The 27,957-nt window shown below is 42.7% G+C and overlaps 1 protein-coding gene across 1 annotated transcript; it reads left to right on the forward strand.

Annotated features, from left to right (window-relative positions):
* Positions 1-885: 885 nt before the first annotated feature.
* sf1 (splicing factor 1) lies at positions 886-27,956 on the forward strand. The gene is made up of 15 exons (XM_080792293.1): positions 886-928; positions 3,386-3,832; positions 4,479-5,377; positions 11,199-11,571; positions 13,190-13,321; positions 15,487-15,562; positions 18,925-19,077; positions 20,069-20,158; positions 20,550-20,733; positions 20,912-21,027; positions 22,351-22,458; positions 22,696-22,912; positions 23,590-23,848; positions 24,732-24,881; positions 25,412-27,956. Exons 2-15 carry the CDS (start codon positions 3,427-3,429, stop codon positions 25,744-25,746), a joined length of 3,498 nt encoding a protein of 1,165 aa, XP_080648419.1. The 5' UTR covers positions 886-928; positions 3,386-3,426; the 3' UTR covers positions 25,747-27,956.
* The last annotated feature ends 1 nt before the right edge of the window (position 27,957 follows it).

The raw sequence follows: 27,957 nt of genomic DNA on the forward strand, positions 1-27,957 counted from the left end.
GCGTGTGTGTTGTTGGGCTATAGTTGCAGTAGCAGATCATGTTATTAATTAGAATAGTCTACTAATGGAAATATATCAGTACAGATAGGCTTACTGTACTAACTGTAGTAATCTGTATTCAGACAGTGCTTGTCAAGCTTGGTCCTTCCTTGGCCAAATACAGGCTAATTTGGTGATTTTGGTAGTCCTTGAAAATTGAAATTGTGAATTGAAAATATTGTAGAACCAGAACAACTGGGTGTAGATGGATGCGTTTGGAAATGCGCACCGAGAGCGCACTCGCCTATTAGTTTGCATTGCACAGTGCGCTATTTCCGAACGCGCCCTAATGCCGAATTTCATTAATGTGTTGGGTGACCGGTTAAACGATGTTGTGACTAGATGTGCCCTGACATGTGTCCCGGACGGTCCGGGACACATCCGGGCCGGACCCCCAGTCAGTCAGCCAGTCTTATTTGTCCCTCCATATAGCCATGGTTCACAATCACATGATCGTCATGGCATTTTAATCCGATCGCCGGTCATTTTATCAATTAGCCTACTCTGTAATCGGAGTGCAATACACCTCCCAACCAATTGGATCGCGTATTTGAAACGGAGAAAATGACCACCGATCGGATTAAAATGCTTTGTAAGTGAACAATAAAAAATACAGGCCTACGGGTACTTATACCCACAGGAGGCGAATTGTAACATCTGGGATGAGCACTTTATAAAATCCGAAATTAAGCAAGTTGCAAAAACAGGTTTAAATTCCGTCACGACTGTCATGTTTCGGGGCTAATGAATCTTGATGATAATCTATCTGTCCCTAGTTCATTTTTAACGTTGTAGCATTTGCGCTGCACACTGTGCGCGCGCACGCAGCAGCAGCCATTTCACGTTGTTGGGAGGGACATTGACTGCACTGCAGGGCAGGCACACCAAGGTATGAGCGGCTAAAGGACATATTAATGCAACCTCTTAACGTGACTTTATCATGGCATTATATCAGCCCTGTTTAATGCCGTTGCACTTCACGTAGCTTTAATGCAAATCAATTAAAGCTAGCTAGCAGCGGGCTAACAACTTCTCCTATGAATGGGATGCTAGCTTTAGCATGCTGGCTAACTGTTGTGTTGTCCCTCAAAGAATAGATGTTGGTTTATGTGTTTTATGTCGTAACCGTAAAGTGCTGGTATTCTCCTTCTAAAGTGTTTCCTGACCGTGCACCCGGAAAAGTGTTCTTTGGATTAGGAGTTGTGCGTGCTTCCTTCTTTTCGATATGTCGTAAACCAACATCACTTTGTGGTTTGATTTATTTAATTGGATTGAATTCCTTTTAATTTCAAGGAGGGACCCTCAAGTTTGATTTGCATACCATCTTTACCACTATGCAGTAAATTCCACGCTTCTTGTTGTTATTGTTGTTATTATTATTATTTTTTAAATATATTTGGTTATTCACTCTAAAACCAATGTGGGTACCCATCGGCAAAACGAGGAAAAACAGAGCCCTCGAGTCTGATTGAAGTATTTATTAACAGTTTGCAGAATTACAGTACATTTCAAGCACAACTCAATACAACCTTTAGAGATGTACAAATACACACTTCTATATATAGTAAGGGCATTTTATCAGGTATTTGACCAATCTGGGAACTAAATTGTTACCAAGAAATGTATTCACCAATGTGTTTCTAAAGGTGTCTAATAACATGTACTAAAAGTTTGAAATTCAACTCCCGGGGGAAATTGAGTTATTAGCATAATATGTGACCATACCCATAACATCCTATATAAAGAAAAAAAGTCCAAATTTCATCATTCTTTCAGTAGCATGTGACATATGAAACTAGGGGGTTTTCATGATTCTGAATCCATTCCAAGCATTAGTTTTGCACAAAAAACACTCCTTGGGAGGAAAACAGCCATAGCCGTCATCACAAACGTGATGAGGTCAGCACGTGGATATGGCCTAATTTAGCCCAAGGAGTGTTTTTTGTGCAAAACTAATGCTTGGAATGGATTCAGAATCATGAAAAACCCCTAGTTTCATATGTCACATGCTACTTAAAGAATTATGAAATTTTGGCTTTATATAGGATGTTATGGGTATGGTCACATATTATGCTAATAACTCAATTTCCCACAGGAGTTGAATTTCAAACTTTTAGTACATGTTATTAGACACATTTAGAAACTCATTGGTGAAGAAATTTCTTGGTAACGATTTAGTTCCCAGATTTTCATAGATTTCTCTTACTAATAGCCAAAAACAGGAAATCATTATAAAGGGGGAAAAACATACAGTAAGGGGGGAAGGGGGTCGGTGGGGGATTCAGATTTTACCGGGGCCAGTTTCGAAATGCAGCCGTCCTTAGGTGCCCGTTGAGAGCAGTTTTTGAAGGAGTCCAGGGATTCACATGTCTTAATGGCAGATGGTAGGGCATTCCACATTTTTGTGGCATAGGAGCGAAATTAATTTAGTCCCTTGTTTGTGCCGAATCTGGGTTGCACTTGGTTTGTTGAACTCCCTCTGGGTGTGTGGACTTCATATTGTGTGGATGACTTTTGGACTTATTGTCTGTATAATAACTAAATAATAAAAGAGCTATGATACTTGGGTAAGTAACATCAGGTAAATACTTCACTTATGACTCATATCTACCTACGATATTTACCATCTCGTCGTGATATCAATATAATTTTGACAATTTAACAATTTTGTCCGGCCCTAGCCTGTATCAGCAAAGTGCCTTTCTGAAACTGAACATCTTTCCCCTACCATGGTGGATTCTAGGTTCTGTTCAGTTATTCATTTTTCGTTTTAATTTTCTGACTGTGTTTGGCATACTTCTCAGATCAGCAGGCTTCATATTTTTCATTTTTATGCATGCCTGCAACTATCGAGTATCATCTTACCAATTCTATTTTTTTATTAAAAAATAATTATGAATATGAATCAGATATTGTGAAATGCAGTTTATTATATTTGTAGACATGTGATATTGTTGGCTTGTGGTGGACATTTTTGTCAAAATAAAACAAAATGCCACGACCATACAAAATGAGAGGTCAATATTATTACCAGAAACACAGAGCTATCCCTGAATGATCATAACAGGTGACTGTAACTCGGGTCCATCAGAGTTAAGGGGGTCCTTGCAAATAAAACATTTGAGAAGTTGAGAACTACTAGTACTACTTGGACTCCTAATATGCCATACATGGTGTCATAGTTACGTGTCATAAATATTCTGAAGAAAACCTGGAGACTTGTATGATCAAAAAAGAACGATAACGAAATGATGATAAAAATAATATTCCGATATATATTTTTTTGCCATGGACAAGCCAAGTACGGACATATTGATGACCCCCTGCTCATAATTTCTTCCCACAGTGTTGAAAAAAATAAAACGCCCAAACTAGCCCGCCGCAACAATGGTGAAAATATTCATCGGGAACCTGGCGCAGGACACCACGATGGAGGAGCTGCGCTCGCTCTTCTCGCAGTATGGCAAGATCGCCGAGTGCGACATCGTGAAGAACTACGGCTTCGTGCACATGGACGACAGGGCGGAGGCCGACGAGGCCATCCGCAACCTGCACCACTACATGCTCAACGGGCAGCCCATGAACGTGGAGCGGAGCCACGGCAAGTCGCGCGGCTCCGCCAAGCTGCACGTGGGCAACCTGGCCTGCAGCAACCAGGAGCTGCGGGCCCGCTTCGAGGAGTTCGGCAGCGTGTCGGAGTGCGACATCGTCAAGGACTACGCCTTCGTGCACATGGACCGCATGGAGGACGCCATGGAGGCCATCGCGAAGCTGGACAACACGGCCTTCAAAGGTGTGAACTCTTAGGGTGTGCGGCGAGGCCAGGGAGGGGCTGCTGTGGAAACCATTCTTGAGCCTGTTAAAGGGGGGGGGGGGGGGGGGGGGGGCAGCATTGGCAGCCATTTTCTGGTTACAGACCCCATTAATCTTTACAATAGAGATTTCCATAAAAAAATATATTTTTTATTTTTTTGTATATTACCACCAAGAACAATGGCTTCCATTATACCATATATTCTGTAACTTTTCAGGAATAGAAAGTCTTGGATTCCCCAGCGAAAAGTGGGAAAATATCTACAGGCTCACAAAGAATTGCATTGCAAGTGCAACACGTTGTGAGCTTATAGATCAGCTATTTTCCCAAGAATGTTGAATACCCAAAATAGGGAAAAAAAGTAATTTTATCCCACTGAGCAGGGAAGTTATTGATACAGCAAAGGTAAGTGAGCTAGGAGAAAGGGTAAGACATAAAGACATGGTAAAGGTAAGCCTGACCAAATGCATTCGTCAGTCTTTATAGCTTCGTAGATTGCTTTATAACAAAGTACAATTATTTTTTTCTTTTTCAGCACAAACCAAAAAGGCAGGCAAGAAATGTCAGAATTGCGTTGTCTGTCATTACTGCACGAGTAATTCCTTATGCATCTTTTCTTTTTAAGGAAAACTGATGAGCGTGAAGCTTTCCACTAGCCGCCTGCGTACTGCGCCGGGAATGGGAGACCGTTCGGGTTGTTATCGTTGCGGGCAGGACGGCCACTGGTCCAAAGAGTGCCCTCTAGACCAGAACAGCTGGCGCGGTGGTGGGGCGAACGACTCCGAGCCGAGGTCAAACGGATACGGCGCCTCCTCGAGGTTTGGCGGGCGCGGTGGTGGGCGCACTCGCGATTATCACCCGGGCTATGGCGGCGGCGGCGATCCAGATTTCGGGGACGGCTACGCTCCCGTGCATGGGTTCCCCCGGGGTTCTGCGGCCGGGTACGGCAGGGGCGCGGGCTACGAGAGCGCCATGGGTTACGGGGTTATGAGCGCCGCGGCCGAACACAACATGGCTCAGATGTACGGAAGTGCATCTTCCGCATACGGGAACGGCGGCTCACACTACGGCGCACCGCCCTATCCGATGGCAGGGCGACGGTCGTCCGGCGAGGACAGGGATCCGTACGGGGTCGTGGATTTCTACGAGAAGTACCGGGCGCACCCACCGTACGGAGCCGGGAGCTATTTCGAGGAGCGCCATTCCGTCCCGCTGCCCCCACCGCCTTCGTCTCACTCTTCCGCTGCCGCCATGATGCGGGAGCACCACCTGCCACCCTCAGGCCTCGACCCGTACGAGCGCCACACCCTCCCCCCTCCTCCCCCGCCGCCAGATGCCGCCCTCCCCTCGTACTACGCGATGCGTGACCGGAGTCCGATTCGGAGAGTCCCGGCCGAGGCGCCGCCGGACGGGTACGCGTTTGAGAACTCGCGCCTCTCCTCCCTGCCTCCGGCCTCCTCCGCCCCGAGAGGCTCAGCATACGACCTCGGACCGCGGAACGCCTACGCTGAGCGGCCGCGCTACGCTTACTAACAAAGCTAGCTGCTACAACTGCCGAACTGAGAGCTTGGCCGGCTTCTTTGCGATTCTCTGGAAAGCCCGAGAGTGCCATTGGACTTACTAATCAAAACACTAGCTGTTTGATAGTACTGTATATTTACTGCTAATTTTTTGTCTATATTAGGTCTTTGGATTATGTAAGCTCTCATGACGCCACATTAATGCTTGCTGACAAATGGCCAAGTGGACGCCCCCCCCCTCTCTCTCTCACACCTTGATGGATGCAGGTTGTGTTGTGGTCATGACCCAGGTGGTGGTGGTGTCACAACAACTGATGCTCGGACGGACGGCCGCCTTGCGTTGGTCTCGTTATCGGCTTAACGTGATTCTGAGGTAGTTTAGCGACGTCACGTGCAGGCGAGTCACTAATATCCACGTCTGAGCTCCCCTGTCTCCTAAAGGAGAATTTTGGACTAACCATTTCTCTTCACCTTATTATATCCTGGAAAGAACGAGAGTGGTACAGGTGAAAAATAACATAACTCCATCCCGAGTCCATCTCAGCGCTGACATACATTACAAAACCAGCTTTGCTACTGTACACCACCGTCTTTGTAACTAACAGTTCTCTCGCCCATCTGACCTTGCTTACTAGTGCTGCACTTATTAATCAAAACATATTGTGATCTAAATTCAGACACCTATGCAATCTCATTTCTATATTTTAGCAAGAATCGTGCAGCACTAGTTGGCTGTCCAATACATTTTAGTTACTCTTATGTTTTTGCTACAAGAGAGACTGTAAGAGAGGTTTAAATTGAGCACTTTGTTTAAAGCCACTGTAGTTGGCTCCAGGTGCCACATTTTGAATGTAGTACGGTAGTAATGTTCAGCAACTAAAAGACAATAAATATTTTCATGGAAAAAATTTGAATCGTGTGAGAATCGTGATCTCAGTTCCTGTGGAGGAATGTCGAGATTCACAAACTAGTGTCAAACCACAAACTAGAGTCAAACCATCTCGACGTTCCTCTTTGACTCGGGAAACGCAGAACATGGACTTGCTGGGAAATGGGTAATAGTCGCAAATTGGAGAAGGCTTTGAAGCAGGCACCCTTTAATCTATAAAACCTGGAGGAGCTCTCATCTGTATACTGTATACGTAACGTGTGCTTTCTCTGTACAAAATAATGATTTTGTTTTTGTTTTTGTGGATTTTAGGTTGTAAAAAAGACACTGAATGCAAAAGTTTTTATGCTTTATTTGTCCCATGACCTGCGTTACACTAGGTACAGTACTACTACTAGGTAGTAAAGAGGTCATTAGGAGACCTGTTATTGCAGTTGCTAGCAACATGCAGTCCAATACAATTTAACGTCTAATCAAGTAGTAAAAAGTGTTTGTGTTTTCTAGCTCAAAACTTGCCCACATCATTGTCTTTGCTATTTCAGACGTTGAGCAATATGGCTGCCCATTACCAACAATAACATGTGACTTAAGCCTGATTTATTGTTAGTGTTTCTACTTCCAGTAGTCTTGCAAAACGAGATTTCCTTCGTGATTCCATCCAAGGTCCCATTTGGGCCATCTGGGACACACTGGAGAGTATTAAGTCATTGTGAAAGACACATGTCTACAACAAAAGTTAATTTTTGAGCGATCAAAACAAGCTCAGAGCTGCGGTGGACTCGGGAAGGAGTTACGAAACGTTTCACCTATAGGCCTACCACTCGTTCTGGGATAAAATGGCACCAGATTAAACCGTTTAGTCTGGAATTCTCCTTTTAACTACTTCCCATTGGAAGTAGATTTGACCCACGGTAGACTAGATTACACGAGGAACAAGGAATCTGTTTAATGCATGCTACGTGTTTTAAAAGGTGAGTCTTGTAAGTACTGTATTACTATATTGTAGTATCCTCACTCAGCAGCATTTTATTGTATTAATGTGGTCAATTTTATGTTTGTGTTTTGTTTCGGCCACTTAACCCATTAAGATCGGCTGCCGCATACCTTTCCCTTTAAGACCGGCTGCGGGGCCGGGCAGCATTGCTTTATTCCTGAAGCCGAGAATGCATGCAGCCGTGCACGTTTTGTAGTCTTTTAGGGAATGTGCTTGTCTCCTTGTAGTCCTTTTCTGTACTTTTCCGGATACAATTCTGTGAAGTTTCTCAGAAAGACCTCAGGTTTTCGTGTGTCTTTCATAAAACTGCTGTAGGTTTTAGAAAGCCTTTTCAAAATTGGCCTCGGGTCTAAATGGGCTAAAGATACATTACGGTTCACATAAGGGCTGGGCAATTAACAGAAACGTATGCAAACCGATATTTAGATCCAGACTTAATCCTTGAGAATTGAGGAGCAAGTTTCAGTTTTTGTCACACACATCGAATCGAACAAAAACTTGATTTGATTAAAATCGACTCAATCAAAGTATACTACAAGGTTAAGTGGTGGTAGAATCGAAGTATAATACAAGGTTAAGTGGTGGTAGATAACTACCACCACTTAACCTTGTATTATACTTCGTTGTGAATGATGGCGTACAAAATATAGAAAATAGCTAACATCTACAGTGCCACATTGTGATGAGCTTGTAGATCAGTTACTTTTCACGTTTCTTTTTTTTAAATCTTTCATTATCATAATCAAGGCAATTGTTTTAAATAACCGTGCTATTAATTTGAAGACATATCTGCCCTAGGTGACATGCCTGTGCAACTCCATTAAAAAAAAAGCATGATTGGGGACACAATAGAATGTTGAATGATTTGTTTTCTGTGACATTTCATGTTTAACTTACAAAACAGGTTTTGCGTACAAGCTGGCAGTGTACACATAATTTGGATATAATTTTCTTATGTGTAGGTAGTAGTCTGCAGGTTTTAGTTTTTTTTTTAATTTTTTTTATTAATTAGATTTATCTCTGAACATTAATACTTCAGTTTCTTGTCCCGCCACAAGGTTACCAGTATACAAGAGTTTTAGTGCATTGCAGTAGTGTATGCTATCTTAATGCAATTGAATTTCACTTATCGATAATGTGGTTTTCATTAAAACTGGGCTCACAAAGATTTTTGTTGTGTTTATTTTGTCCTGTGAATTTCACCTGTGTTCCTACAGTAGCAGAGCATGTGAAGCTACCACAGATGAAGCAGACCAGTGGTGTAAACTAATGCAGTTGTTTTCAACCCTTTTCATATCAAGGTCCAATATTTATTCAGCATTTGAGCCACATTTGATTTGACGATTAGACTCAGCCCCAAAACTTAGAATAGGATTTTGTCCACAATTCCATGCTGTATTGATGTTGGTAATGAGAACAGGCAAATGTTGATCAATATAACAATTCTTCTACATTATCTAATTGTGTAGACTTGTAAATTAACTAATACACATGTTTAAAGATAATTTAACACTTAAGAGCGTAAAATGAAACCAAATTGGCCCATAAGGTAAGGATCCATTTGGTTTAACTTTACACTTATATCATGTACCGGTATGTATGTACTGTATATAGGCGATGAGAAAACCCTTCAGCATTGTAGATCTACTAGTTTTGGATATCGGTGGTAGCCAACGTATACAACACCTTTCCAAAAAAATAGAATAGCATGGAAAAGTTGGTTTATTTCCATAATTCCATTCAAAAAGTTTAACTTTAAATAGATTATAGATTCGGTGCACGTAAATTATTTCAACTATTTATTTGTTTATCTTTACACAAGTTTGGCTTCCAGCTCATAAAACTCACTAAAACAGAATTTCCAAAATGCCACATTAAGAAATTAGGATCGCATCAAATCAATCAAAATATGGTACTTTCAAAACAAATGTCAATCGCCAATACTTGGTTGGGAATCCCTTTGCCTTCATCACTGCCTCGCTACGCCGTGGCATTGAGGCAATCAGCCATGTGGCATTGCCTGGGAGTTATGGAAGCCCAGGTTTCCTTGATGCTTGCTATCGGCTCTTTTGACCTAGTACATTTTCTCCGAAACGTTAATAGGTCTAGGTCACGTTTAGCTTGGGAGAGAGGGTTGATATTTCACACTGGATCTCAAGCAGCTTGGATTCTGTTCCTCACCCGTCTTCCTCCAAACCCTTGGACCTTGATTCCTTCTGCTGAGGATCTGTATGTATATGCAGATTTCATCTTCTAGCAGGACCTGGCCCCTGCCCATACCGCCAGGCGCCAGAAGCACCACAACCTGTTTTGATGCCCATGCCATCACAGTGCTTGGCTTGCCAGCCAACTCACCGGACCTAAACCCCATTGTCAAGAGGAAAATGAGGGGCACCAGACCCAAAAACCAAGAAAAGCTGATGGCAAGCACCAAGGAAACCTGGGCTTCCATAACTCCCGGGCATAATAATACAAATTGTAAAATGGGTGCCCAGATTGGACCAAACCAAAGACTATAAAAATGAGACCCAATGCCTCCCCTGCTTGGCGCACCGCATCAAGGGTTGCACGTTGGATGGACACTACTTGATCAAGTAGTGGTGTAAAGTACATTTACTTAACTTACTTAAACTACTAGTAGCCGCTACTGTACCTAATTACAATTTTGAGTACTCCACTATATACTGCATCTATGTGAAAACTATTTAGCTAAAGCTATTTACTTTGTAGATTTGGGTTATTAATAGCCTAGTTTATTACATTAACCACTTCAGCCCAATGTATTTGAAAACATTTTGATGTCAATACTTTTGTACTTTTAGTCAAGTACATTTTTAATTCTGGGCTTTTATAGGCTATACTTAACAGAGTATTTCTACAGTAGGCCTATTGATAATTTTACTTAAGTAAAAATGTGAGTACTTTTCCCAGCACTGACATCATGCATGCTACAGAAACAGGAGATGGGCTAGGCTCCTCCTGCATGCTCCTGCCTTATGGGCCACACAGATGAGGCTGGGACCGACGACCGAGGCAGGGTGCCTGGGACCGAGGCCACATGGCTTGGCAAGAATTACATAGCCTGGGTTCCAGCCTGAATCTGAATTCACTCATTCAGATAATAGGAAACGCAGCGATTCACTCTGGAACCCAGGCTAGGAATTAAGTTAGTTATTCTATAGTCTTTGAACTTTTTTTAAATGATATTTTCTTAGTTGTTTTTGTTTGTTTTGTGTTTTATAAAGAGAGTTTGAGTAGCAGAGAAAAGTACTTGGATGTATTGTAAAAACACAATTTGGTCACTTTCTACAAACTTTCTTTTAATCAGGCATTCTTTATATAAAACACGTTTTATAGGCCTACAGATGAAAAAAAGAAAAGAAAAAATGATATGAATCACAGAATCAGACAACAAAAAACATTGACACAATACAATAGTAGTGTAGCCATGTTACCCCTCAGTAAGGCCACAATGTGCCTTAGGAAAAAGCCGATCTACAAACTCAAATCGACGCGGATGCGACCACAATGGCTTCCATGTGTGCTTGTAGATCAGCTATTTTCGGCGCGTGACGCCGTCGTACGGAAGACTGAGGGTCAAAGTAAAAAGCCAGCATGGATGGGAAAGTAGGCGGGAACCTTAATGCGATTGACAACCCGAACGGCCAATCAGCGTGCAGCGTGTGCGCCGGCGGAACCGCGCTCGACCAATAGCAGCGCGTCACGATGACGCGGCCGCTCGTCCTTTGTGGTTCAGCGCGGTGCGCCATTTTGACCAGAGATACACGACACAGTGACCGTACGTACACGTACCGCTAGAGAAACACTAATTTAAACCATTTCTTGTATATTTATATATAAAAAACCACGACGTGTAGGAAAATCTGCTGGCGTTTCTCACGGAGTAACATTTTTGTTTTTGTTTTGGCGGTGGTTAAATAAATGGCCACGGGAGCGAACGCGACGCCACTGGGAAAACTGCACCCCAGCATCGGCGCCAAGCGAGGCTTCGACGCCGGGCCGGGCGGAGGAGGCAACGGTCTCATGCCCACCCCGCAGGGCGCTCTCCCCGTGCCCTTCGCGTCCCTCGGGGCCTTCCAGGGGGCCACCGGGGGACCCGGAGGCGTCGTCCCGGGCCTCATGCAGCAGCAGCCCGGTGTTGTTGGCGGCCTTCCGGGCGTCGCCTTCCCGCAATTCAACCCCGCGGTGGCGGCGGCTGCCGCTGCCGCGGCCGGGTTCGCGCAGCAGGCCGCGGCGCAGCACGCTGCCGCCGCCGCAGCTGCTGCTGCCGCTGCAGCGGGGATCAACAAACCAGGTAGGCTATTTATTGATGCTAATGCTAATAGTGTGTCCATGCTGCTGGGGTAGTCAGCCTATACCCTTTCGGGACCGTAGTCTTTGTTGTATTTGGAATAGAATAACACACCCCCAAATACAAAAATAGGTAAATAAGGTCCCGAAAGAGCTAGGAGAATTATCCCGGCTCGTGGCTAGTACGCAACTACGAGGCTTTAAAGAGGCCTGTTCGAAACGCAAAGGGGGCTCGAGACTCAAAATGACGTAATTAATTTATGAGCCGCCAAAAACACTAGTTATGTATTAAGACTCTAAAAAATGATTTTAATTACTTAACGAACCCTCGAAATGACTCATTAGAATATGGACCTTTAAAAATGACTAATTCGTTCTCAAATGTACTACTATCATTAGGCCATGCATCCCCATTTCAAAATTATTCTGGACCAAGGACCCCGATAAGAAAATGTGTTTTAGATAAATCCAAATTGACTTGCTTGTGATATTGAAGCATACTGTTATATATGATATGATATTTGCTTTATTTTCATTTGTATGTATAATTTCAATTGAGTTTGAATTATGCTATTATAAACGACTACCCATGGACCCCCTTACTACCCAGAGACCCCTCATAAGTCACAGAGCCACAAACAAATACAACAGCTGGTAGCACACATATTTTGTTGATTGATTGAACACTTAGTTAGAAATGTAAACATCACATGCTAAAGGATAACACAAAAAAAAGTAATGGACTTGTTTCCATTGTGGTCTTAAATGTAAGACAAGTGAGATATTAGCAAAAGGTTTAAATCATTTCTACACTGCTGTGTATTTTGAGTCCTCTGTTTACAGGGGTCTCTTTCCAGTTTCCAGCTCTTTCGTAAACAAAATATGAAATTTATGTCATCTTCATCTATTTCATCCAATCAGGAGAGAGAAACCATTCATCTGATTTAACGTTATAGTGTCCAATTTTGTCTGCTCATTTTGTGAGTATGAGTTCTCCCTCCTGTGTGGATCAAATAGTTTTTTGCTGACCTGAATATGTATTTTGTGTTCTGTTTACTAAAGAATTTGTTACAGAACGCTGTATTCGGAGCCACACTTATTTTAACAACATACGTTTATTGAGGTACTTTGATTTAAGACTTAAATCAACCTACCTCAACAAACATCTTGGTTTTAGCATGACTGAGTGTGCGTAACACGAGCGTTCCCCCATGTTTTCATTTCTAACGTAGACTTGGTTAAACATAAGTCTAGTGCTTCACGATTCTTGCTCAAATGTGAATCTCAATTTTCCTCCAACAATTTAGATCACGATTCTCACATGATTATTCTTTTTTCATTAACATACCGGTATATATTGTCCTTAGTCTGTAGTTGCTGAACATTACTACATTCAAAATATATCACCTGGAGCTAGTACTATGGCTTTAAACGGACAACAAAGTGCTTGATTTAAACTATAATGAATTGGACAGCAAACTAATGCTGCACGATTCTTGCTCAAATTTAGAAATGAGATCGCATTGGTGTCTGAATCGATGTTGCAAACCTTTTTTATTTATTATTTATTGTGCACACTACATAAGTCACTGTGCTTTGTTGTTTTGTATTGCGTCACACAGACTTCGGTAATAAGAAAGGCAGGAAGAGGAGTCGATGGAGCAGCGAGACGCCGGACCAGAAGACGGTCATCCCCGGCATGCCCACGGTCATCCCGCCGGGCCTGACGCGGGACCAGGAGAGAGCCTATATAGGTAAACTGGACCTCAATGTCATTAAGTTAGCTTGTTGTAATATATCACACACCAATATTATAATGTATTATCATACATTTTTGGGATGATCTGTGACTTGGTTATTGCATTTCTTGCATTTGTTTTAGGGATTTTGTTCATGGTTGCTGAGTTCCCATTAACTGCACCGGTGTAATTAATTATGATAGTAGTCCCATTGTTATTAAATGTCTATTACTATTACATTTTATAATGCATCTTACCCGTTGGCATTCGGCCAGCTCATTCCACAAGCCGGCTACTAGAAGTGTCGGAATTCAGCAACCAAAATCCAATGAGCATCAGTAACATGAACCTTTTATTCATAAAGTGTTAATTCTCCCGTGTTGGCAAGTGTTTTTTTTCTGTGATGTCGGTTGGGGGGGTTTGCATACCATTGGGCATCCATTAGCAAGTGGAGCTTGCAGAGAGAGAAATGGCCAGATGCCACTGCTTGCAGATTTGATCATTGTACTGAGAGCGTCAGCGGGTCACTCACTGTCTTGCCTGTTTCCCCCATCCCGCCCTGCCCTGTACATCATCGGTATCGTTCCCTTCCCTTAAGTTGCATGGAGAGGATGACGCTCATGCCGTCCTTCTAAACATGCTAAGTTATGCTTCTGTTTCCCCCTGGGTATCACGTGTGAGCAATGCTGCTTCAATGGCAAAATACTAGCAACACTCCGGTTTGACCCCATCCACAATTTATGTTGGTGGATCTCGCTTAAACAACAACTTATGCCATGTGTACTTTGGTCTTGCGATCAATGATGGAATTGGCTATTTTACAAACTCACAACGTGTCAACCTTGTGAGCCTGTAGATAAGCCTTCATTATGACCAAAATGGGGTCGACACGCCAGCGTGAAAGTGGTAAAACAACCAAAATTGTAGCTAGACGAGGTCTACCCCCCAAACCAAGTCAAATGGTTTAGTCTGCCCCCAAACCATATCAAATGGTAGATAAGGACACGTGTATCCTGGCGATGCCTTCCAGCAGCAGTGTTGGCACCGACGCGCTGCCTTCATGCACCCTCACGGGGCGCCGTGAAGCCAGACGGATTCCTTTGTCAATAACCCGGGAAAAAAAGTTATTGATGTGCCGTTATTTATTATCTCATTGTTAATGGTTGGTCTTCCTTGGTATGTAAACATTCACTTGTGCCTACCTTCCGTTGTCACACACTTATACTTTTTTGATCATTCAGTAGACCCTCCCCCCCCTTTAAAAACTAAATATATATATATATATGAAATAGGGGGCTGTACTCATCTCTCTGCATCCGCAGTACTGATCTCAATGAATGTTGACTGTCTGTCTGGGTGGGGGTGGGGGGTTCATTCTTAACCTCATAATGTGCATGAGATGAGTGATGTCCTTTTTTCATTCCTTTTTCTGAATGTGAGAGAGTTGCCTCGATGTAACAGTCTGTGGCCCCCTCTCTCGGGCTTCTAGCTCTGCAGAATGTTATCACCTGTCTTATTATTAAACCCACTCGACTGATTAGGGACTTATGCGACCTTGATGTCTCCTTAAAATGCCAGAGCCACGTTTATATTACGAAACGAATGGCACACAGACCGTAGTAGAGTAATCCTCTCTTTCAGAGGGAGAATGGTATACATTTAATTTAAATATATGAGTGAGTGGCAGGCATTTTTAGGAGGAACCCTGGTCCTGTTCATTGACTGAGATTTTGCAGTTTTGTTCTTGAAACCTTCCATCGTGTCTGGGATGCCAAAAGATACTTAATCTTAATTAGAAACAATTACACAAAACAAAATAATAAAAACGGATATATATATTTTTTAGAATTCTAAAGTGTACCAGCAACATTTCAATAATTTGTTCTGATTTCCCCCAGAAAGGATCAAGGGTTTTCATGTTCTTGCTATAATCTGCTGATGAGATGTTTTTTTTGTTTGTTTTTTGTTTAATCTCCCTTTGTGTTTTTAACGTAAAATTACTTCATCATCATGTCTTCTCTGCCTGAGTTATACAATTATATAAAAAAAGAGACAGTGCTCTTAATGTTGAAGTGCACCGTCTCGCCATGAATGATGTTGTTGTTGGTTGTTTGTTGTGGTAACCACATTTCTCCCCATCCTTGTTTTTTTTTTTTCTTTCCTAACCTGAATTCTTCCAGTCCAACTGCAGATCGAAGACCTGACTCGTAAACTGCGAACAGGAGACCTGGGAATCCCTGTTAACCCTGAGGACAGGTCGGAAACACAGATTAAACCCCCCTGATGTTACAGTAACACTTTCTCTACCTTCTTTGACCGTTCTCTTTACGAAGACAAAACAGTTGTTGAACTTACTCGTTAACGTGCTAGTTCCTTGATTAGCATATATATTCTCTCAGATGCTATGCTAAATGTAGCTGACTACTCTTGGTGGTATTTAAGCCTATTGCCTATTCATACTCCAGTTTTAGGTGATAAGGTGGTTAGTAAAAACGGAAAGATGTGTTCGTGTGAGAGGTGACCACCGCAGCGTGATGTCATGTTGTAGTTTTCGGTGGTCACCTTATCACCTAAAACTGAGTAACAATAGGCCTTTAGTCACATATTTACTCTAGTGGAAGCAGCATTTATCCTAGAAGTTTTGGAGGCTGTATTCTGTGAAAGATTAACGCCCTATGTCAGTAAGACTAAACTCTGAATTCATACTCAGCAGTGGGTGTGATTCTTTTTTCTCTTTTTTTTGGACCCACTGAAATATCGTCGTCATTTTTCCCATAGAGAGATTATTTTAAGCCTAGAATCAATCCTGGTGAGTCATGAACATAACAATTTTGATTCTGTAAAAAAATTAAGAATGCTAAACAAGGGGTATTTATTAAATGTAGTATATCATTGAATATTCAATTATCTTTTCCCCACAGAATCAAAGGTTCTGATTCACCAGGATCCTGGATGGATTGATTCTAGGCTTAGAATAATTTATATATTTAGTAAATCTCTATGGGAAGAAATAAATTAAGTTTTCAGTGGGAATGAGTATAAAGTAGGCATAATTGTAGTCTTACTTACTTTCTATATCTGCACCCCTTTTTCTCTTGGGTCTCAACTATAATTTTTAATATGACAATGTTCATAATATGCTTTAAAGTTACTTTCTGCATGCTGAGATTTAGTGTCAGGCAAATTAGAAGAAAAAAAACCCATAACTGACAGGAATAATAAACGTAAGTTTTAATCATTGCGGTTTCTGTTAAGTTAGGAGCACAGGAGAGTGGTTACGCAAGTCCTCGCCTGACAGAAGCTATCGCAATTTAACAGACAATATAGTTATTTTTACGTAAACATTCACAAGATTAATTAAGTGGCAATGTTTTAGTGATATAGTACCATATGTATAATTGCATGCATGTCATCGCTACATAATGACGCTGTCTTGGGTGTACTTGTCAGTTGTGCTTGCCAACTCCGCTGACGTTGAGCTAATTATTTGCCTCCCAAAGTTCTTAGTTTTCCTAGACGGTCTCGAGTCTTGATATGTTTTTCATTACGTCTCAAACTTTGCATGACATGCTAAGTAGTCAATGTTGACTGACTGACTGTTGTGTGGATGATTGTGTGAAATATTAATGATGCCTATATGTATATGTATATGAAGACACATCTTTCCCTCAATCATCCTGATTCCTGAACACAGGTTTTGGGGGCAAATAGTTCTGACCAATAAATGATTAATTTAAAACCCTGTATACCAGGGTACCCCAGGGCTCTCTATATTAGGTCGGCACCCTCCCCCCCCCGCCTCCCCCTCTTAATAACAAATCTCTCTGCCGGAAATGGCCGATCTACAAGCTCAACATTGTGAGTTGTAGACCTGCTATTTACGTCCAATGTTGGCCCCCTCTAGCATAGGAACGTCCTGGTTAGTGTGTGGCTAAGCTCTTTATGAGCTGCTGAGGTTTAATGTGGATCATACACCCCCTACTTCTGTTTTGAGCAAAAAAATATTTATTTGTACAAGATAAAGAAACAAATTTAAAGTCCCACACTGATAGTTGAATAGTTGAGTATTTAATATTTTATAATCTGTAGTAATAGGGCTACATTTCAAGTATTTGACTATGATTCCACCTGAGAAATGCATTGCTTAATGACTATATTACTAAGCATTGGTCATGGCCATTGAATGGTGTTCCCATTATGTGACTTCCAACATTTCCCACCAAAGGAAGGGCTTGGTTCCAGTTTTCCCCACGTGTAGGACGGTTGGGTTCTGGAAGAAAGTGAACAACTCCCAGAATCCTCCTGGGGTGTGTTCTGGGGACTTAACCACTTGGGCTGTGGCTAATAACAATAACAATAATAATAGTGTCCATTTATAAGGATTTATTCCTGCAGGAAAATGCCATTGTGCTCAGAAGTGTGTGTGAGACTTAAAAGTCCCGGTCCTTATTTTTTTTATTTACTTTTTACATGCTATAGTTTCTTCATCATAATCTTTAATCAGACATTTCCACAGCGATCGTAAAAAGTTGACTCCAGGTCACTTCTATACGCTCACTCTGAACCTCAACCAAATAACCAGGGTTTCAGGTCCTCACCGCTGGAACTTTCAAGCATAACATTGAAAGACCTATTATTTTTTATTTTATTTTTTTCCTCCTTACTCTTACTTCCTCTTCTGAATTAATCCAAGTGGTCACTCACTGACTCGTTTTTTTGGTTCTCTCGTCTTAAGAGAGAGCGCATTATCATCCTAGGAAAAGGGTTGAAACATCTAATCTTAATAATTCCTTTTCTCTAACCCTCAAATTACCCCCACGACGACTTAACCCCCTTCTTCAAGCACAGAGCCTCCTCTTAACGAAGCAGGTTTTCAACAGCCATCATGCCTGCCACCACGGGGAGGTAACACGGACCTCTGCACCGGCCGAGCCTCAAAGCCCCCCCCACCTCAACGGGCAGCTTTCAAAGCCAGCATTTCACTTCAAACACTTAACTTTAACATTGCCCCCAACCTTCCTTTTCTGGTAGCCACCAGGCCAACAGTCCTGTATGCAGGTTTATATATATGGCCATTTCACGAAGGTTTTATCTCCTTTAGTTCTTTATCTTCTTAATATCTTTTGTTGTAATCTACTAGTGTATTGGTTTTATATAACCGCTAGTCCACTACACACTTTTAGGTTGGCACCCCCTGCCGCCCCCTTTTTATTTTTTTACCTGAAATTGAGTGATAAATGGGACTCGTAATTTGGCTTGCACACTCTTTTCTATTTCAAATTGTTGCTGCATTATCATCAGCATGAGTTACATAGATATACCCAGCCCCATTGAGATAATGTTTTATCCATATTTCTAAATTCCTTTTTTCCCTAAGTGACGGCTTTCATAAGTTATATCCACTTTTATCCATTATTAAAGAGTCTATAGCACGGGACATGTCATCGTCGCTCTGATCCTAGAGTTTCCATACTGGTTAACAACGAACATTGTCTTGGTAAAAAGGCTCAGGTTAGACTGTAGACAAGTTTAGGGAATGTGTGTGAGTGTCGGCGCCGTGGCTTCACGTCCAGAGCGATGCTGATGGTGTCGGCCGGTCGCTTCTGTGTGCTCCGCAGGTCGCCCTCTCCGGAGCCCATCTACAACAGCGAGGGAAAGCGGCTGAACACCCGCGAGTACCGCACGCGCAAGAAGATCGAGGAGGAGCGCCACTCGCTCATCACCGAGATGGTCGGACTCAACCCCGAGTTCAAGCCCCCCGCCGACTACAAGTAGGAGCTACATTTGACTATTTAGGCCAGGGGTGCCTGCACTTTTTTGACTTGAGAGCTACTTTCAAAATGACCAGCTCAACAAGATCTACCCACTCAAAATTGTATCTCATTGCTGAAAATAGTTTTAAAATGTACCTAAAGGGGCTTTGGAATAGCGGTGCTGGCGTAACAAGCCCACTCAGAATGAAATGGAGGTGGAAAATGGAATTGGTACTGTTTTTTATAACTTATGTAATGCTACTGACGCTTGTGCACAACGCTCTTGAAGGCCCTATTTGACTTGCAGTAAGCAAGGTAAAACACATGGTAATACATCAAATACATAGAAATGGTCATCTAGCATCAATAGTAAACCATCAGTCTAAACGGTAGAATATATCTGCTTTTGGGAAAAAACCAAACTCCAAAATGTTCATTTATCAGGAAATTAAAAATATATTTTCTTTCAGGAAATGAAGAAAAACATATTTTTAAAACAAAGCAATACTGCCTCATCAAAGTTGGTGTTGTGACTTTGTCAGCCCCCTGCCTCTGTCACCACCAGCTATGGGACGTTGCAACTCCTCTCCATTTACCTCGGTTCAAAGCAGGATTTTCAAACCTCCATAAGTCTGAATCTAGGAGAGCTGTCCTTTCAGCCATCCAAAGTTCGGATGTCATTTGTGGCTTTGTCTCTCATCGCTCCCGACATGTAAACATTTCTGGCAACAGGTAAACGGTGTGCACTAATGATAGAAAATGGTTGCAGTAAGTGTGTGCAGGAGGCTACAGCGAGACTCTTAAAGTGGACGCAGGTGGTGGAACAGGTTAACTACATTTATGCGAACGGCTAGCAGCAAAGAAAATGAGTTAAGCTCCTCTAAAAGACTCCTCGGCTCCATGTGTATCTTCGTTCACCTCACTTGACACTTGTGATGTTATTATTTCCCACATTGCTCGCTCCGTGGTTGGTCTTGATATATTTTAATGTCCTTGTTGTTCTCCACAGACCTCCAGCCACCAGAGTGAACGACAAGGTCATGATCCCCCAGGATGAATACCCAGAGATCAACTTTGTTGGTCTGCTCATCGGACCACGGTGGGTTTAAACCCAACACTCTGTTCTGGTGCCTGCAGGAGATTTGACTTTACTTATTTTCAAAGTGTAATGGATAAGAATCGGAAACAAACTTTATTGTCAACACAATACAAATTGCATGGCTGAAAGTCTTAATTGTCTAGGTCCATCTATCTATATATATATATATAATATATAGAGTGGCAAAAAAAGACTTCTGGCCTTGTCAACCCATACATCCAAACAGAATAGTCCTATCTGATTGCATTAAACAACGTTAAACTCACTTTGCCACTCCCATTATGCATGTGAATCTCCATTGCTGATCTACAAGCTCACACTTGACACTGTGGCAAGTTGATCATAAAAAGGATGCCATCTTATGGTCTGTCCTGTGTGTGTGCATGCGCAGTGGCAACACCCTGAAGAACATCGAGAAGGAGTGCTGCGCTAAGATCATGATCCGTGGCAAAGGCTCCGTGAAGGAGGGCAAGGTGGGCCGCAAGGACGGCCAGATGCTGCCGGGTGAGGACGAGCCTCTGCACGCTCTGGTGACTGCCAACACCATGGAGAACGTCAAGAAGGCCGTGGAACAGGTCAGTACGGCCTATTCATACTACAGTTTAAGGTGATAAGGTGACCACCGTTGGACAAAATCAGAGAGATGCGTTTGGGTGAGCAATGAGTCGCTTATCACCGCAGTGTGATGTCGTCATGTAGTTTTCGATGTTAACATCGGTCGCGTACTAATTGTCCGAGGTCTGTCTCCAACAGATCCGCAACATCCTGAAGCAAGGCATCGAGACGCCCGAGGACCAGAACGACCTGAGGAAGATGCAGCTCCGAGAGCTGGCCAGGCTCAACGGAACCCTGAGAGAGGACGACAACAGGTCAGCTTTATGTCCACTAAACTAACTGAGAGAACAGGTCCGCTTTATGTCTAAACTAACTGAGTCACTATGTGAGAGAACGGCTCAGCTTTATGTCCACTAAACTAACTGATTCACTCTGAGAGAACAGCTCAGCTTTATGTCCACTAAACTAACTGATTCACTCTGAGAGAACAGCTCAGCTTTATGTCCACTAAACTAACTGATTCACTCTGAGAGAACAGCTCAGCTTTATGTCCACTAAACTAACTGATTCACTCTGAGAGAACAGCTCAGCTTTATGTCCACTAAACTAACTGATTCACTCTGAGAGAACAGCTCAGCTTTATGTCCACTAAACTAACTGATTCACTCTGAGAGAACAGCTCAGCTTTATGTCCACTAAACTAACTGATTCACTGTGTGAGAGAACGGCTCAGCTTTATGTCCACTAAACTAACGTGATTCACTCTGAGAGAACAACAGGTCAGCTTTATGTCCACTAAACTAACGTGATTCACACAGAGGACAACAGGTCAGTTTTAAGCCCAGTCTGATAACAGTTCAACTAAACTGATTCAGTACATTTTCATTTCAGTTTTTTACGTTACTTTAAGTAATAATAATATATCGGGAAGATGCCAGACTCAATGTCAGGATACAAACGTCATTTTTTATTGTCAATTTCAGAGAGGTAACAGATGGCTCCCCTTACATGGGCATGGGGCTACTTTAGGTACCTCTCTCATTAGTGACTTGCATAGTTTAAGATATTTGTAAATAGATTGGGGCGAGTCGGCTGTCTGTAATGAGTTTATCATGGAACAACAGGTGATCATTAGCACCCTTGCAGTTTCATATAGTAATACATTAAATTAATCAATAATACGTTATGTGAATTTTGTCCACATTGCATATTTTATAAAAGCAATGGTTAAAGAATCAGACTTATTTCTTCAACTGGTTGGCTTCATGTAGAACAGCAAGAACATAGGTTTAGAAACATAATTCTACATAGTTTGCTAATTGTTTAAGCAAAGCACTTTTCTTTTTATAGCACATTTCAACAAGGTAATTAAATGTGCTTCACGTCATTTGGATGCAATAAAACAAGAAGTAGGGCCTAAATGGAAACAAGACAGCGAGGACTAAGATTGTACCTAGTTGCTGTTTTTACATTTCTGTCAAATAAACTATTCAATCAATTAAAAAGCACATCAGTTTGTTTGTTCTTTGGTCCGTTGAAGACTGTATAATTGCCTTATTTATGGAAAAAAATAGTTCACTGTGGTTGTAGTGTCTTTATCTTCCATTAGTAAAGTTTCATGTGTTTTTGTGTTTCAGGATCCTGCGTCCGTGGCAGAACTCTGAGCCTCGCAGCATCACCAACACGACACTCTGTACCAAGTGTGGAGGAGCAGGACACATCTCTTCTGACTGCAAATACACCAGGTACACACATGAGATAAACCTCAGGGTTTTACTTGATCATACTACTATCGCTACACGAAAGCATCAAACGTAGCAGATTCAGAAGTCGCTGAGTGAAGTTGACTCACAAGGTCTAAATCAGGTTTTCACTTGGCAAAAACGAAAAATAGCTGTAAACAGTAACACCTTTTTTTTGCTATTCACTGTATGGCAGCGTTTTAGAGCTTTAACGTGGTTAATAAAGTGTTTGTGCTGCAGTTCGTTTTCAGCTCACGGGCGTTCGGGCGGCGGAGGAGGAGGAGGAGGTGGAGGAAATGGGGAGCCTCCCCAATCGGCCCAGGACAAGGCCCGCATGGACAAGGAGTACCTGTCCCTCATGGCCGAGCTGGGGGAGGCCCCCGTCCCCTCTGGGGGTGGAGGAGGAGGACACAACAACCATGGAGGAGGACCGCGAGGAAACAACCAGCCCCCGCCGGTCAGTATCTGTTCACATGGATTAACCCATTTAGGACTGAGACCAGATTCTACAAATGTCTTCTAAATCCTGACAGATTTCTGGAGAACCATATGTGTCTACATCAGTGGTTCTCAACCTATTTCATGTCAAGGAGCCCAGAATTATGTTATTTGGCTATATGTTGTTACAATTTACAATCACTCTTGATTAGTAGCCCCTCTTAATCCAGAGCGACTTGCTGTAAGCAACATCAAATGCATAGAAATATTCATCTAGAATCGTATGTAAACCAAGAACCTATTGTCAGTATAAAGTATCTAAACAATATAATATCAAGAAAAAGAAGAAGAAAAAAAAGTACATTGAAAGTTCTCAGCCACGACTGTCATTTGAAAATAGCCAATCTACAAGCTCTCAATGCATCTGTGACGCATTGAGAGCAAAATGTGTTTACATAACATCTTAAGTCTCGGATATTTAATCTAAAAGCAAAGGTTTTAAGCCTCTCTCTGTGATCTCTTCACCTGCTTGGCAGTGTGTAGAACAGCAGGAATGATATTACTAAAACATAATTTAGCATATTGTGCTAGTATTAGTAAGTATTGTCATCAGAATTTAGTTTTCTTTCCAAAAATGTATACTTGTGACCGGCCTGTGACAATCTGTTGTGTGTGTGTGTGTGTGTGTGTCCATAGAACCGACCTCCCTGGATGAACTCGGGCCACTCGGACCGGAACTTCCACAGCATGCACGGGGGCCACGGAGGAGGTCATGGAGGAGGTCACGGAGGAGGTCATGGTGGTCACGGGGGTCACGGCGGGGGCCACCACAACTACCCTCCCCCCATGTCCAACATGGGAGGACCCCCCATGCCCCCCAACCCCAACGGCATGCCCCCACCCTGGATGCAACCCCCTCCCCCGCCCATGGGCCAGCAGCACGGACACCCCATGGGTAGGAAACGCTCATCTGCCTGAGTTGTACCGAAAATAGCAGATCTACAAGCTTGCAACATGTCGCACTGCGATGTGTTGGCGGCTTGTAGATTGGATATTGTCTTCATGTCAACTTGTATCGCAGTGGAAATGATGGATTTTCTTCTTTTCTTGTTTTCAAGAAGTATGCACATTTATTTTCGTGCCATTATCTTATTATTATTTTTGTCATTACCGGTAGTTCATCCACATCCCCCAATGCGTAAATACCTCTTAATACATACCGTACATGTCAAAGAGGACGGTGCAAGAAAAATATGAAATATCTATCTAACTTGTTATCCATGTAACTGCCTGGATTGTCACCTTTTAATAAGCCTAATTACCTCTTGTTTAATAAGCATAATTATTGCTTTTAGGCAAGTTGTGCAATGGTTACATTCTGGTCAAGTCTGCATCTGTATCAATGATATGCCAGTAGACTTGGAAGAAAGTATGAAAATAGGTAATTGTTTGCTCATGACTCGGACACCGATGTAGGCATTTATATAATATAAAGCCTATTCTCAGGTGCAACAGTCCCGACAGAGCTACAATATTATCAACTGCCAACTTTGCTATAATCTAGTAGATTACATCAATCATTGCCTCTTAACCCAGATACATAGCACGAGTAATGTGCGTCACGGTCGGTGTCCAAAATAACAAACATACAAACCATCCACTCATGCCGTGTCTCGACAGCATACAGATTAGTTTTTTTGGGCACAGCCACATATGATAGAACAACGAGGCGCGCCGACGGCTACAATACTAAGCATTTTGGAAACCAAATTGCCTTGTGTTTATACACAGGTCTATATAAAGGTTTAATTTGAACCAATGTGTGTGTGTGTTTCCAGGTCTCCTGCCTCCTCCCATGCCCATGATGCCCCCTCCCCCTCCTCCCCCCAGCAGCCAGCCCCCTCCCCCCTCCGGACCCATGCCGCCATGGCAACAGCAGGCTCCGCCTCCTCCTCCCTCCAGTAGTGCACCGATGCCATGGCAACAGAGTAAGCACACACACACTGCTCTGTGTTTTACAGTAAAAGCAGAGCCTGTTTCACTGGTTTGATTAAAGGCCGACAGATGGCAGATTCCGGGGTCTCTTCCGGGGTTTTTAGATTTTTATTCTGGGAATGAAGGAACGAAAAAGTCTTAATCGATTTGAAGTTTTATTTGAAAAGTTTACAAAGTGCTTCACATAATGAACATAAACAGGGGGATTACAATAAGTGTAGTGTAGCAGGAATAATACAGCTTGTGGACTACCTTAAATTGGATCAACTTGTCTAGAGGTTATGGAGCAACTGTGTATGGCTTTAAGATATGATTCCCAGGCCAGCTATCATCATCAATTGTTATAACAAGATCTTTTTTGTGCATTCTGTTGGCACTGCTGCCACAGCACCGCAGTCGATGCTGGCATGTTCGGTTAACGGGAGTTTCGTCACTTGTTATAGAATCTCTTTGATAAGCCGTCTCTCTCTCTCTCTCTCTCTCTCTCTCGCCATGTTAACCAGATGTGTCTCTCTCTCCCCAGACACGCCCACCTCCTCCAGCGGGGGCGGTAACCTCCCCCCGTGGCAGCAGCAGGCCAATCAACAGCAGTCCTCGGGCTCGGGAGGTGGCGGGGGTGCCGGTGGTGGGCAGCCCCCTCCCCCCATGGGCGGGGTGCCCCCTCCACCGGGCGTCCAGCCGCCGCTCCCCCCCGGCGCACCCCCTCCCCCGCCTCCCCCCCCGCCCGGCTCCGCCCAGATGATGTATGCCCCGCCCCCTCCCCCGCCTCCCATGGACCCCTCCAACTTCGTCATGATGGGCATGGGCATGCCCCCGTTCGGCATGCCCGCGCCCCCCCCACCACCCCCGCAGAATTAATGAACCCGCCCGCTGGGTTCTCAACGGTAAGGTCCGGGGACCGCCGGTTGGCCTGAGTGAGGACCCTCGACGGGTCTGTTGAAAATAACGTAGCAGTGTAACGATACATTCTAAAAAGTCGGGGCATAACAATGCATTTTAACAGCGATATATGCGCATCACCATACATGGTTGACGATGCATGGACGATATTGGTTCATTATGGCGATACGATTCTACCGGCCAAGTTGATTATTTGCATTGCAAAATGATTTCGATACAAAGGCAAACGACACTATTTTTCTGTATATCTATATAGTTGGAGCGTTGGAATTAAAACCATGCATCGATGCAGACATTGTATCGTTACACCTCTCTTAAAAAGTTTAAATGATTGGAAACCAAATGGACCCGTAAAGGGTCTGTAAAATCAACACTTTGAGGACTTTACTTGTAGATAAAATGGCCTAATGTAAATCAAACCCCGGGGGTCCTTGAAATAAAAACGTCCTCTGTGCTTATTACAGTTAAAAAGTTGCAGACGGCAAAGGGTTCCATTTGGACCTTCACTGGTCCCCGGACCTGACATTGAGAAACACATTAACCAATCAGATTTATTATTATTATTCCACGTCTGCTCAATCAAATACATATAATAATAACCTGTGCTTTACTTTTTATTACCGGTCCTTGGCATTGTTTTGTTTTTTTCTTGGAAGACACCCGCAAAAACAATGAAAGGATTGTGTAGTTGAATTTGTAAATTAGCCTATAACTTAATTTGTTTTTGTTGTTTTTAAAAGTTCGTTAAAAGGGTCTAAAGATGAAGCTCTCTTTCTGCGTGTCGAACGATGGTCATCTTTGCTTCTATCCAAACGAAAATAAATCCTCATAGCTGCCACGTTTTTGCTGAACACCTTTTTTTTGTTGTTCCACTTGATGAATAAACTGTATATTGCTTTTCTTTTCATCTTTGAGCTTAAACGTTGATCAATCGGGCTAATGGAGCTCAGATCAATGTTTAATTATTATTTTTGCATGTTCCTGGTTCACATACTAAGCTCACCTGTTCTGTTTTGTAGTCCATTTAAAGTAGCTTTGATTTGAATGAGATGAATATTTTTGTAAAAACTTGAACGAGATTGTGAAGTGTGTGTGTGTATCATCGCTCAGTTCCTGGTCGGCAAACAAACTCCCCCGGTTTTTGTTTTGTAATCGTTGTTGCCGGCCGTTTTAAAGAAGGTTTTGAGTATCTTTTCTTTAGTGTCATTGGCCTGTATATCTATCTATCATTCTACCGAATAAACTTTGTCATGCAGTCGTTCAGCTCGTAAGTAAGGAATTATGTTGTTTTACTGCAGGCTTAAGGTCAGTTTTTATGCTTTTGAGCGACGAGTGTTGAGCTTTATTTTTTACACTTGCGTTGTCTCGCCCCGCATGAGCAGACCTGTCGCTGATCCAAGCGACAACGTCTGCGATGTTCTCCGTTAATCTATTCCCGTCTGAAAGTACCTTTACTGTCTGCGTCTGCCACTCGCATGGCAATGTGGCCACAAAAAACATGTGAATGTACAGCAAGTCTTAACTAAGGCTTAACTTCGCTTTCCCAAACCAGAGTGGTTTTGGACGAAGGTGTCTGTCTGCCTGCAACTGTTTCATTTTGTACAGACGTATTGTATAGCAGACCGTTGTGTCATCCGATGTGGAAGTCCTCCATTTTGTTGGTCTCTCTGACGCCACTTCAGTCGTGAGACACTTGCCGTGCAAAAGCATAAATCGACCTTCGTGTCATCTTGGGACTACTTGAATACTGAAGCATAGTTTATAAACTGCATTGCTTCTCGAGAAGAGCTGATCTACAAGGTAACGACGCTGTGGCATCGCCATGTGTCAAGTTTGTAGATCAGCTTTTTTTTCTCCCCCGGTAAGCAATGACGTGTGACGGTATACAAATTAACCTTTGAGTCTCTAGGATTGTCTGCTCTATGGAGATCTCTGCAGTGTTTCTGTTGCTCTGACCATTACTGACATTCTTGTTTTATTTTCTATACCCACGGTTTAGCATAGGAGAAACTAATGTAAAATTAGGTAAGGTTAGACATAGTATTTTTACTCTATTTTTGGAATTTGGTCTGTGGTGCCCCCCTGTTTTTTGTGTTTGTTCTGCTGGCCTTGACACTAGCTGTTGAAAATCTTGCTTGGAAACCATTAAACGTCTTAATTCCCCCCTCG

This window comes from Protomyctophum bolini, assembly GCF_963924005.1.
Source record: "Protomyctophum bolini genome assembly, chromosome: 20".
NCBI lineage: Eukaryota > Metazoa > Chordata > Actinopteri > Myctophiformes > Myctophidae > Protomyctophum > Protomyctophum bolini.

Coding starts and splice junctions, on each gene's coding strand:
- sf1 (XM_080792293.1), top strand. CDS start 3,427: ATGGTGAAAATATTCATCGGGAACCTGGCGCAGGACACCACGATGGAG. Junction 13,322..15,486: donor CCAGGAGAGAGCCTATATAG/GTAAACTGGACC, acceptor GAATTCTTCCAG/TCCAACTGCAGATCGAAGAC. Junction 19,078..20,068: donor AAGCCCCCCGCCGACTACAA/GTAGGAGCTACA, acceptor TGTTCTCCACAG/ACCTCCAGCCACCAGAGTGA.